Genomic DNA, 13,543 nt, shown 5'->3' with positions numbered 1-13,543 from the left:
CACATCAGGAGAGTAATTGCAAATGGAGTTGCACAAGGGAGCCTATACAGGAAAACTCATTCTTCATAGGTCTGAAGATAAATGAATAGTAACAAAGAGAAAGTACTGGCTGTGGATGACCCATGAAGCAATTTGGTAGTTTGCAAGTGACTATACTTCAATTCTGTCATAGCTCTTGAACCATTATTTCATTTAGCCTTTTTACGGAAGTCCTGAATAATGTTAATACTTTCTCTTTTTTTCTTTTTTTCAGAGCGCTTGAATCTAAATATGCAGCTCTTATGTGGATTCAGAATATAGTTGTGTCAAAAGGTTAAATCCCACACGATCTGTGAATGTGGTCCAGAGGCCTGCAGCATGTCAAAAAATACCAGCAAAAATGCAATAGACAACCTGAATTTCTTAAAGGGAATGCAACAGAAATTTTTCTCTCTCGTATAGCTGGACAACTTGGCTACATGCTTTTGACCTCCAGTTAATTTAATGGAGATCTGCCTGTCAGGATATCAGTTGACTTTGTAAATCTTGAACCTTTGTCACAAACATGCCTTTGAACTTACAGCAAAACATTTTATTGTTTAGAAAACTCAACTATTAAAAAAAAATAACCATTGAAGAATCATGTCCAAAAACTTGGAGATCATCAATTTATCATTTTTGTTGGAGCATGAGAGGGAAATGATAATGGGCGTCTTGAAGAGAGATGAGTATCTGAAAAGAATTGAGGATAAAAGGATAAGGTAACTGTTTAAAGCTCTTTAATTATTTTTAATTTTTTTTCTCTTTGTTAAAGTGTTCTTAAGGCGTTGCTGATAAGTGCCAACACAAGGATTTCCTGCCTCAGGTTGGAGCCCTGAATTTCAGGAGTGACATCAGTGATAGAATCCAAAGTCCAGACATTCAGTGCCTTGATGGTTGTATCTTCTGCCAGAGAGTAACAGATAAGAACTGCTGACTGCCTAACGCCTCAGTGAGGGCACGTTTCTGTCGGGGTGATTGTCGGGTTTATCACCAATGTCCACGGACTCTGCAGGCACCGCCTGCTGGTAGCCGAGTGTATCCTCACCTTTGATTGGGTGTGTCGCACGCGCCTGCTTCGCCTGCCACGACTTTGATGGTAACGGAGTTGGTTCAGATGTCCGATTATGAGTCTCCCCGGCGTCCCGTGGGTCCCAAGTTTCTGAGGGCTCCGCCACCCCTACACCCTCACCCGTTCCACTGGGTGGTGGCCGACTGTCTGGTCCGGCCACATATCCACATGTCACTCAAATAGTCCACAAAAGAAAAATGAAAATCAAAACAAGCACTACGACCAAGAGGGTTCCCTTGATCGGAGCGGCTGCTCCAGCCGTCTGCAGTCATCCTCCCAGTACAAACTTGCCAACTGTGGGGTCGAGCCCCTTTTTGGCTCTCAAAGAGTCCCTTTGGGGGGCTTGGTCAGCTTCCCCTTTCCACAGTTAAAGCTCACTATTGAGCTATGCCCCTATTACAGGGGCTATGGTACCCAAAGTCAAATAGTGCCCTTCTATTATGGTCTTTCCGGTACCCAGCTCCAGCTGGGCTCCATCCACTCCCCCCCAGTAAACAAACAATCCTATGCACCGCAGGGGCCAGCAGACTGGGCTCAAAAACCCCGCTGGGGCTTAGCCCTTTGCCAGAGATTCCTACCGGCACTCGGTGTTGCTCATAGCCTTTGCAGCATACACCGGCGTGCTCCATCACCTCCATGTCCTCCTTCCGGTTCTGCGTTGCCTCCGCTTGTCGCCTCTGGCCTCTCTTTTATGCCAGTGAAGGAAGTACTGGCCCTTCCCTTCCCCACACACCTGGGTAAGGGGGATTTCTGCCTGTCTCCTTGGGGCTGCGAGCCTGGGGTCACTGGCCCTCCGCTCAGTCTGGGAGCCAAGGAGCCTGCTGGCTCTTTCGCTCCCTCACAGTGATGTCCCTTAGTCTTTCTCCAACCAAAGAGTACCCACAAGGCAGTGTGGGGCCAGGGTTTTGAGGTGCCCTATACTCACCTTTCTCTGGAGGTTGCAACATTGTGGTATTTTATAGGAGCTACCCTGCCAGAAGTAGCCCTGCCATGTTGTCACAAGGTCCTCCAGTTTATAGCCACTCCCAGTACCAAAATTTGAGAAGACTGACTTTGAAATAAATGTGTACAGTATATAGTAATATATTTTATATAGAATGCATGTATGTTAACTTTTTTGAAACTGCTGCATGTTTTATCACAGGTACTCCATAAGCACATTTCTAAGCAGCACTTTTGTACCTACTTATATATAGTACAAACTATGCAAGATTAGGGACCTACTTAATTTGCAGTTTTGTGGATATTGTGGAAACCGTGAAAATCCAGGGTTCTCCATTAAATCTATCATATATCCTATTCAGATGGGCTATCCTTGTGATAAGTTGTTTGCTACACAAACTTGAACAATTGACTTTTGCTCAGTCAATATAATTCAGAACTGATCTGGCCCAAGACACAATTTAAAAAAATAAATCAGTATGCTTTCTAATATGGGCTATGTATTTTGTAGTCATGCTCAGTGTGGGCTCCATTTAATCAACTTCATAATTGGTTTCCATTACTGAGAAGGTGCTGTTTTTGGCAGCAAAATAATGATAGATAATGTATTTAATGAGTTTTCCTTGTATACAGGTGTAAGATGAGGAGCTTTTTCCTCCATGCTGATGGGGGGAGAGAGGGAATCCTCACCTTATATTCAAGTAAATATGGTATTAATCATTTCATGCAAGGCTAACCTGCAACACAAAGCCAATGCATGCTTAGAATTAATGACATCTAGAATTACAGCATTCCTTGGACAGCTGCCATTACTGGCTTAATAAATTTGTAAAACATTTAAAATGTGATAGAGTTATGATATAATTAAATTTGATATTGCTTTGGAAATGTGTATAAATTTCCCTGACTGATGCTAATTCCAATTTTTAAGATCCAAATGTTCCACTTTTATTCAGTCAAAGGTTCAGTTAGACTCAAAGCAACAAAATATCTGAGATGTGTGTGCGCGCGTGTGCCTTGAATGCAAAGATGTTATTTAAGTGTTAGCACTGAATTTAGTAAAACAGAAAATAGGTTTGTTATGATTATCCAGCAGAAAGAGAGTGCTTATTTTTTAGTATGTTACTGAATTCATATTTGCATTGAGCACTTAATTCTCAGCTCTAACTCTGAGAGCACTTATAAAAATGCTTGGCAAATGTTTTTGTATTTGGTTGATTAGAACTATTGCAGAAATATCGGCTAATCTGGTAATCTGTCTGAATTTATTTCATGTAGACAGAAATATTTAATGAATTTATTCTGGGATTCTCTGGGAAGGAGGGTGTATTTTCTGTGATTGTTCAGAGTAAACAAGGGACAGAGAGAGTGTGTGTGTGTATATGCAATATGAAGCATTGGCAAGGAATGATCTGTGTTGCTTTATCTCTACAATGAGACTTTAAGGCCCCTGATTCCCATTACATTTAAGATATGATTAGTAAATTAATTGTTCCTTTTATACTAACTGGCCACGTGTGCATCTATATTTTAAGGCATTATTATGCAGTAAACAATCCACAGAGTTATTCCATATATAATGCTATAATACATATAATGTGGAATAACTTTGTGGCTTGTTTACATCATGCTTTAAATTGAACATGTGGTTAGGACTTATCTAAACAATATGTGCTGCCCAGCTAGGAGATGCATGGGGTTCAGCGAATCGGTGATTCAGCCACAGACACAGCTTTAAATGTTTTTTTTCTAAATACCTTGAGGTACCAGGCATGGCTCGTGAACACTGCAATTGTGGGGCAGATGGAGCATCCCACAGAAGCGTAGTGGGGGACCCCATGTGCTCGGCAGTACTTCCGGGTTTCCTGGGGAGTGTGCTGCCCCCCCCCCCATGTCCCCCTGGCTCAGTGATCAGCCACAGGGGAACGCCAGGTGCCCCCCCGCCAAGACCCAGGAGGCACCAGTCGCTGATCTGGGAGGTGCGGCGGGGGGGGGCAGCACACTCGCAAGTGGACCAGAAGTACTTCTGCCAAGCATGCTGGGGAGCCCCTGTACTCCTGTGGGACGCTACCTCTGCCCCAGCATCGCAGTACTCCACAAGCCATCTGGTGCCTTGAGAAAAAAACAGTTAAAGCTGTGCCTTATGTCTGAATGGTCAAATCTCTCCGAATCAATTCAGAGGGTTCCGATTTGATTTGGAGAGATTAAAAGGTCTCCTGATTTGATTCGGACTCAGAGATTCAGCCACTGAATCTCTGCTGAATTGAATCGGGGACTGAAGCTTCTCACAGCCCTATGACATATCCATGGCAGAGAGATCTTTTTATCTTTAGCTCAAAAACAGACTTTTCAAGATTGTGTTTAGTGCTTGGAATTCCAATTGGTACAATCTGTTGCATATCTTACTGAAGCATTCCACAGAAGAATAGAGATTTCCTCAGATTGATTTTCTGTTCTGGAAAGACACTACCTTTGCACAATATCTTTTGTCCCTCAAGAATCTTGTCCTGACATTTGTTTGCTTTCCATTCCTATTAACATCCAGAATTTATAGAAGCTTTACAAAGCACATTCCCCCGCAAGGCAAAAACAGAGAGAATAGAGAAACACATGGAGGGAGAACTATTAAGCTAGTATACAGAACTATCAAGGTAATAAGAAGACTGATATTTGTATATTAATATCACTCTTACATCATGTGCTTGCAGCTGAAACATAATTACATGCTTTTAACATATGAAAGTGAATGCTACTACTGTAGTTTGGAGTGCTGGGATATTTTTACTCAGGCAGATAATTTCATGCACATAACAGGAAAATGCAGAAGAACAAAATGCTTTTTTCATTGTATTATTATAATTGGTTAATTCTGATAAATAATACTGATCCTATATAAGGCCCTACTTATTTTCTTGGCCTCATAATATATACATAAAGTAACTGGAAATATCATTTTCATAGAATATAAAATTAAAGGAGATACTGGATTTTATATGTAAAAGCAATCTTATTTTTCTGTTTCTCTTCTGGTCTTTAAAAACATATTCCTGTGGAACAGTAGAGTGACAGTCTTTTTATTATTATTGTTATTTTTATTATCTTTTTGTTCTATTGTATTCTTTTATTATCCCATTTTATTAGCTAATTTCAATTGTATATCAAACTAATTTTGCAATGAAATAGGGAAGTAAAAATGTACTCTGAATATTCTTTTCTGGATTGTTTCTGTTCCAAATGTAAGCTGCATCTACTTGGTGTGTGTGGCTTGGTCATTGTGGTGCTCATCCCCATCTCTGAGTGCACTGTCTTACAAAAATTGTCTACAAGTAACTTCCTGCATTTAGAAAAATCACTTCAGCCTATTGCTGATGCAGAGCCATTGACCTAAAATCAATATTTGCACAACCCACTGCATCTTAGTATTTTGTTGCACTACAATTGAGTTTCTAAATCCCATGGAGCTTTTAAATGCAAAGCTTCTTTTTAACCTTTAAAGTACTGAATCCTTATGTAAAATAAAACAAGAAGAATGGAATAATTGATGAACACAGAAAACAAAAAAGTGATTCTTTTTATTTCACAATATATTGCTTTGTTGGTTTTTCCTTGTATACACTAATTTCCACTCTGCCTCCTAGAAGCAGTTTAACTAGCCATGTTCATTTTAGGACTGCTCCAGCCTGGGTGCTGTCTTCTCAAGGATATGAATAGTTTGGTCCTTTTGGATAAATAGTATAATTCCTTATCGATATAAAAGCTCCATAGCTACAATTAAAAATATAAGCACATCCTAAATATAGGAGAAATTTCTGTCTCTGATACCACCCTGTGGTTACTCTTGGCAAATACTTTGGAAAAAGCTGAAAATAGTTTTGAGAAACTGAGTATGGAAATTGGCTTTCCAGCTGATTGGGTATTTGGAGAATTTTGTAAAGGTATAACTATCATAAATTATTTGTGGACTGCATGCATTAGGTATATTGTACACATTTTTGCAAGACTTTATAGATTGTTCTCTAAAGAAAATATATTTTATGGGATAACATATTGCTTATGATACGTGCTTGGGAGGAGTGCAGGCTGCTTGTTTGGCAGCTATCACATCTGACAAGTAAATTGCTCCATTTAATTCATTACTGTTTGAAACAAGAAACTTCAAATGTAAAAATAGTTACCATCTCCAGTACCAGAAAAGCAGATGCTTCTGCTGTTATCCATTCTGCTTAAAGATGAAGGATCCTCCATTTGTAAACTAATTAATAACTGTTGTGACAGTGACTCATTCGGCTGCTCTTATAATGGGTACAATTGATCGTAGGAAAACATAGTAAGAAGCCAGCCATTTGTAGCCCAGAGAGGTTTTCAACCTGCTAACATAATTTATGGTGTTTCAAAAAATTCCTTCAGTGAAAAGTTCTGTATTGCAATTGTGTACTATATAATAGGGGCTTTTTTCCTTCTCTTTTCAGCTTCATTCTCTCTTGGGAGGAATTCTAAAGTTCCAGAGAAAGTACATTAAGAGTAGTACTCTAAAATGGGGAGGGGAGAATTAGGGCAGAGCTGTTTCCATCCTCTCTCTTTGCTGTTCTTTTTTTTTTTTTTTTGAAAAAGGAACTCTGGAACTCATTTCCTGGCTGTGACTTGCTGTGTTCCTATAACCTTCTCTACATGTGCAGGTGAAAGTGTGATTGGATCTAATGCATATAATCACACAATCACGTCTCCTGCCATGCTATACATCCCATAATAGTGCCATGCCATAATAGTGTCCCTGGTAGGCTTCCAAATTGCTTTACATTTGTAAATATATCAATAAAACATTGCTGAACTGATCTCTCTATGTATAGTGGCATTACATTTTAATTGTGGAAGAACACGGATTTTGGGAATTTTGGAGGTTTTTTATCAGAGAATTTGCAATTTTTTAAACCAGGAACACTAGGATCCCTGCTGGGAAGGCAAGCCAGGGCCAGCACTGGGGACCCAGCTGGAGGGCAGACAAGGTGGCTCACCTGGTTATTTGGGGCCAGGAGGACATGCTTTGACAGTTTGAAGCAGGCCACCACAAGGAGCACATCCTTTGGGCAATAGCTGCCCAAATGGCAGAGCAGGGATACCAGAAGACATGAGAGCAGTGCTGCCCTGTAACATGGAATCCTAGCCCTGCTACTAGGAGGCAGGGTGGCCTCTTTAAGACCAGAGTCTTTAGGAACATCAAGTACCAGGAGGGCAGGGGTTAAAAGCCCAACCACACAGGCTGGTCAGCTGACCGGAAGGAGCTAGGGCTCTGGGCACATATAAACCACAGTGCTGAGGCTGGCAGGAGTTAGTTCTCTGGCAAGCTGCCAGGGGAAGGAGCTCCTGCAGAGAAGAGCTACCCAGGAATGTGGGGCTGCCAGATAGACTGTTTACAGGGCTAATGAGGTTCCAGGAGTTGACAAGGTACCCAGGGCTGGGAGGCACTCAAGGCCAAATCAGAATTAAAAGTGCTAGTCTTTACATACCATCTGCAATGCCTGGGCCACCATGTAGGGGAGGTTTGGAGCGGTGGATAGTGACCCCTGGTGTCAGGGTAGTAAATGGGCAGCCTCCCACCTGAGTAACATCATAATTATTGTTCCATCAAGGTGTGGTAGGAGAGAAAGGTGGGTAGTTAGCCCAGAAACAGAGGGTCAGACCAACATTGGACAGGCCCAGGGATTGCCCCCTGTCACACAGCCAAAGGCCAACTGTGTAGCCACCGGAAGCTGGCCCGGAGGTGCAGGCAGCTCTGCTGCAGTGCCCATACCAGAGCCCGGGCAGCTGTATGGTTCCTGTCTGGCTCTGGCAGGTACGCAGCCATAGGGCCACAGGTTCACAGCAATGGATGCTGTCTCATGTGGCAGCAGGTCATAGCCAAGTAGCAGCCCCCACTGCCATACTGCGGCAGTGGGTAGAGGGTGCAGGACCACCCTAGGTTAGGGCTGCTTCAGCTAGTGTCCCCAGATACCAACTGTCTCAGCCTCAGAAGCTCCTGAGGGCAAGTATCTTGAGCTGCTCACCAGGGTAGCTTTTAATACTGCCGAGACCAGCATAGGTGCTGGCCCCAGCCTCTAGTTCCTGCTGGCTGAAGATTCAGGAGGAGCTGGGAAGGGTCAGTTTGCTCCAAGTGGCACAATTTGTCCCACACCAAAGTGCATGTTCAGGCATGTGTGCTGAGGCAGAAATCTCTGGCACACATTTATGCTGCTGCTGTTTGAGCTGCTACAAGTGCACATGCCTGTATGTGTGGATGTGACCTCTGGTCATGTCCAGATGAGTGCACACAAGTCTGTGGTGCAACATACCGCACATTTAGATGTTCTCCATGCTGCAAGGGAGTTCTGCCTGTGTATGCACCGCTCTGGTATGCGCTTTATTTTTTTGCAAGTTTTTTTGACTCCTGGATATAGGGGTAAAAAAAGCCTGTGGAGGAAAAAAGGCGGAGCAGCACACACACAGGCAGCGTTTGCCACTCAAAAGTGGAGCTGGGCCACCCAGAGCTGCACTGTGGCTCTTGGCCAGGCTCAGCACAGCAGGATCACTGGGAGACCCCCATGACCCCAGGTAAGGCTGCTGGGGCCAGCCCAATACTAGCCCCAGCCTCCCCTACCCCAGCCAGGGCAACTTGCTGCACCACATAGCATGCTGGGCATGGGCATTCCCAGGGGACAAGTAACAGTGGCTCAAGGTGTGCTGCAGCTAGTTTTCCTTGAGGAATCAAACATCCACGCTGATTTGGATGCATTCTCTATGTCCAAGTGTAGCAATCTCTCCCTGTTTTCTAAGTTGTAGTATAAATAAATGCTCCGTGACCTGAGTATGATAGCAAGAAAAATCTGATTATATCATGGTACAGGTCTTTTCAGTACTACAAGGGCTTTAGAACAATTTGGAGACCATATTCCTGGGAACAACTTTTCTTAGCTAAGTACAGACAGTCAAAAAGCCTGAGGCTGAATTGATTCAATCTTTGCAAGTTAATCTAAGCTGCGTAGACTGAACCAATAAACAAATGAACAGATACTCACTTTTGATTCCAGAAATGCAGCCACATGTTTGTAGTGGCCCAAACCAGAAGCTGGCGCACATTAGAGCACGCTTCCCCGCTTGACTGGAGCAGACAGCTTGGGCCAAGGCTGTGAGCGGGGGTTGTGAGGAAGGTACAAAGCATCCTGCGATATCGAAGGACTGTGAATTAACTTGAATCTGGAGGGGTTATGGGACAGAAGTTTAGTAAACCAATTCCACCTAAATCAGTTAAGTCTGATACTATATCCATCCAGGATAAACTCGTTTCAGCCACTTTGAAAGAGGTTTATGTTCTCTCAAATTCTCTTCTGTTACAGATCACTTACACTGGTTTATGTGTAACTTCTGTCCTTAGCCTTTGAATCCCAAATTGTGAGGAAGTAAACAGAGGGAAGTAATAAAGAATGTGTTGGAGGCATGGGCATTCTGAATTGGTTTTATCTCTTCTACCAGGTTTATGTGGACTAGCACTGACTCTAACTTATTTCTTTTGAGACTGTAATTCCTGCTTCCCAGTCAGTATTATATTGAAAGATGGTTTTACAATATCTCATGTTTGTAGAATTACTTAGGACATGGCCATTTATCTAGAATCTTAGCCCTTGGCCTCTTAGTCATTTATTAAATTTGCTCTTAAGCTAAGTCTACTTCTGTCTTCTGCTTTGATATTTTATGAAGGCATGTTCCTTGATTTTTTTTTTTTCATGCTCTATTTAGAAAGGTTATTAACTACTTGAATTCTGTTTTTAAGATACTGGGTACAAGGAATGCAAAGCATTTCCTGTGCAATTTGTATAGGGTTACCATATGTCCGGGTTTTCCCAGACATGTCCTCTTTTTTGGACCTCTGTGCTGTGTCTGGGTGCATTTTTAAAATAAGAGCAAAATGTCTGGGTTTTCTGCAGTCCCTGGCTGGCTATTTCCAGCTTGGAGCAGGGGGCAAGGTGATTGGCTGTCGGGTGTCATGTGTTCCCAGTGCGGACTCTAGCAAGCCGGGTAGAGAGAGAGAGCGCGTGCAGTGTGGGAGCTACTTCAGCAGGGCTGGGGGAGCAGGGGCTGCGGGTTGGAAGTGAGGGGCACCAGCAGGGTAGGGGAGGTCAGGGGTAGAGGGTCAGGAGTGAGGGGCACCAGCAGGGTGGGGGGCAGGGGCAAGGGGAAGGGGTTGAGGGGCGAGGGCTACTGACAGGGCAGGGGACAGGGGTGGCAGGTTGGCAATGAGGGGCACTGGCAAGGCAGGGTATAAGGGGAGCAGGTTGGGACTGAGGGGCACCAGCAGGGCTGGGGGCAGGGGGTGGCTGGTTGGGAGTAAGGGGCACCAGCAGGGCAGGTGGCAGGTTGGGAGCGAGGGGCACCAGCAGGGCTGGGAGGACAAGGGTGTGGGTTAGGAGTGAGGGGCATGGGAGATGGGATGGGTGTGCATGGCCTGTGGGTTGGGAGTGAGGGGCATCAGCAAGGGGTGGGGGCATGGTTCTGCTGTTTGGGAGTGAGGGGCACTGGCAAGGCTGAAGTCGGTGGATCTGGAGTGAGGGGCAGCAGCAGGGCTGGGGGAGTGGCTTGTCAGTAAGGGGTAACAGAATGGGCAGGGGCAGGGCACTGACATATCACTGCCTCTCCAACTATCATATTCCCTCCCCCCCTCCATATGACAGGTCTCTTCTTTTTTGGACCTGGAAATATGGTAACTCTAAATTGGTATATCTCTCTGAAGCATAGCTTTTTTTTAGTCATTTGCATTTAAAAGAATAGCTAAATATTTGGTATGCAAACAATTAGATGAGGGAGAGTAGTTACTAGTTTTCTCCTTTTAGGATACTAATATACATAAATTAGAATTTGGAAGAATATCTGGAGAGAATTATTGTAGGATATTTTCCCCTGGTGGTTTGCATAAATTAGATTCTGCTGAATTAGAGTTCTCTTGTTGTGGCTCTAGAAAATGCTTTGGTCAAGTTTTTTATTCCTTTTTACTATTTGTGACTAAACATGTGTCCAACTGGATCATGGATCATAGGAAAGTAGGGATGGAAAGGGCTTCATGAAGTCTTCTAAGTCAATCCACTGCTCAAGGTGGGATCATACCTGACTAACCACTCTAGCCAAGTGTCTGTCCATGCTGCTTTTGAAAACTTCCACAAAGTTGTGGATCATAGAATCCATGAGTGGGAAGGGACCTAGACAGATCATCTAGTCCGACCCCCTGCCATGGGCAGGAAGGAGCACTGAGGGTGGTAGGGGTCATAAGACAGGTGCCTATCCAGTCTCCTCTTGAAGATCTCCAGAGAAGGTGAGAGCACCACCTCTCTGGGAAGCCTATTCCAGGCTCTGGCCACCCTTACCGTGAAGTAGTTCTTCCTAATATCCAACCTAAACCTATCCTTCCTCAGCTTGTGGCCACTGTTCCTAGTGACTCCAAGGGGGGCCGTGGTGAACAGACTTTCCCCGAGTCCCTGTTGGTGGCCCCTGATAAGGTTGTAGGCAGCCACAAGATCCCCCCTCAGTCTCTTCTTATGGAGACTGAAGAGATTCAGGTCCCTCAGCCTCTCCTCATAGGGCTGGCCACAGAGGCCCCCAACCATACGAGTGGCCTCCTGTGGACCCTCTCTAGGTTCTCCACATCTCTCTTGAAGTGCGGTGCCCAGAACTGGACACAGTACTCCAGCTACAGCCTGACCAGTGCCGCACAGAGGGGGAGCAAGACCTCTCTGGACCTCTCTGGATAGTGATGCCCCTGTTGATGCTTGACAGGGTGCAGTTGGCTCTGCCTATTGCTTCATCACATTGGCAACTCATATTCATCCTGGAGTCAATCGTGACTCCAAGATCCCTCTCTGCCTCTGTGCTGCTGAGAGGGTCAGCCCCTAACCTATAACCATAATGCTGGTTCCATCTCCCCAGGTGCAGCACCCTGCACTTGTCCTTGTTGAACCGCATCCTGTTCAGATCCGCCCACTTCTCTAACCTATCCAGGTCTGCCTGGATGTGGTCCCTGCCTGCTGGTGTATTCACTTTACCCCACAGCTTGGTGTCATCAGTGAATTTGAACAGGGTGCTCTTCACACCCTTGTCCAGTTCGCTAATGAAGATGTTGAACAGCACCGGTCCAAGGACTGAGCCCTGGCGGGGGGGGATGACTTCCACAACTTCTCTAGGTAGACTTTTTAAATGCTTGAGAGCCCTTATAGTCAGAAATTTTCTCCTAATCTGCAACCTAAATTTCCTCTGCTGTATCTTGAAGCCATTACTTCTAGTCCCTGTTTCCTATGGCCAGAGAAAATAGCATGTCTCCATTCTCTATAATTGCCCTTCAGGTATTTAAAGAGTGTTATCAAATCCCCTCTCAGTCTTCTCTTCTCCAGGCTAATCTTCTCTTTTCCAATCTAACTGCAAAGCTTTGTACGCTGCTTTAGTCCTTAAGAAATCCTGACTCCTGTGCTTCAGCTACAAGGGAAGGCAATGAGTTCTTTCCTTTTACCATATTTACAAATCCATGATGACTTAGAATTTAAGGCAAGCCCCCCAGTAAAATTAGATGTATGGAAAATTTATAAATTTGTAATTTTCCATGTATAGAATTGAATTATTGGAGAGTTGTTTTCGATTTGTCCCCTCTCACAGTTGTAGCAGGGAAAGCAGAAACAGGGGGTCAGGAGGGGTGGTGAACAGGCAGCCCCTACTACTTGTCCCCTGCAGCCTGCCCTTCTTTGGCAATGCCTGCACCCCTGACGCCTCTACTCCTGCCTACCCTCTGTAGCCTGTGGCCCTGAGGGGGAGGAGGAGGAGGGAGGAACAGAGACTATGGGTTCAGGGGATGGCAGGCAGTTTCTGCAGCTCTGACTGGCCCCAACCAGGGCTCAGGGCCAAGAGTTGGAGCTTCAGTAGCCAACTGCCCTCCGCCCTCCCCTTCCACTCTTGTACTTCATTCCAAGACAAAAACTTATTTTCCTTATGTTGAATGGGGGGGGGGGGCGGTAGGGGAGAATTCGCCTTGGATTTGAGTAAATATGGTATGTATTATACTCATGATCCTTTTTCAGTATTCCCTGGCTCAGTGATACAGTGGTTGTTTGGGCTGTTATGGTGATGGATTATTTTCAGATGACTCATCTGCTGCCTCCTACTCTCTCTGACCCTTGGAACACTTAATTCTTCATATTCTGAAATCTGAGCACATTTTGTTACAGTCAGTCAGTGGTTCAAGTGAATAAACTACAAGGAATCACAAAAGGAATGTCAAACAGCATATATGTATGTGCATGTGTGTGTGGTGGTGTGTTTTTTTTAATCGAGTGGTGAAGCTTTGTGCAAATTTATTTTACCTGGGTTTCAAAAAAGCGTTTAAAATAGTACCACATTGAAAAAAAAATCTGTAAGAGCATGTTTACACATAGTGCTATGGTGACGTCATTACTGTGCCATGTTTTACTATTTCCTTTTGGAAGTACTAAATCATAGCACAGTAAC

The 13,543-nt window shown here is 44.3% G+C and overlaps 1 protein-coding gene across 2 annotated transcripts in view; it reads left to right on the top strand.

Annotated features, from left to right (window-relative positions):
* The first annotated feature begins 256 nt into the window (after positions 1 to 256).
* The window catches only part of SYTL5 (synaptotagmin like 5), a 92,586-nt gene continuing 79,299 nt past the window's right edge, over positions 257 to 13,543 (top strand). For both annotated transcript variants that reach the window (XM_019529113.1, XM_019529112.1), the window contains exon 1: positions 257 to 740. In XM_019529113.1, coding sequence (XP_019384658.1) covers positions 622 to 740 — 119 coding nt within the window. In that variant the 5' untranslated portion in view covers positions 257 to 621. The remainder of the gene's footprint in view (positions 741 to 13,543) is intronic.

The sequence above is a fragment of the Crocodylus porosus genome, unplaced genomic scaffold, assembly GCF_001723895.1.
Source record: "Crocodylus porosus isolate Cpor-Errol unplaced genomic scaffold, CroPor_comp1, whole genome shotgun sequence".
NCBI classification, from domain to species: Eukaryota; Metazoa; Chordata; order Crocodylia; family Crocodylidae; genus Crocodylus; species Crocodylus porosus.
This window is presented reverse-complemented; position numbering and strand designations above follow the sequence as displayed.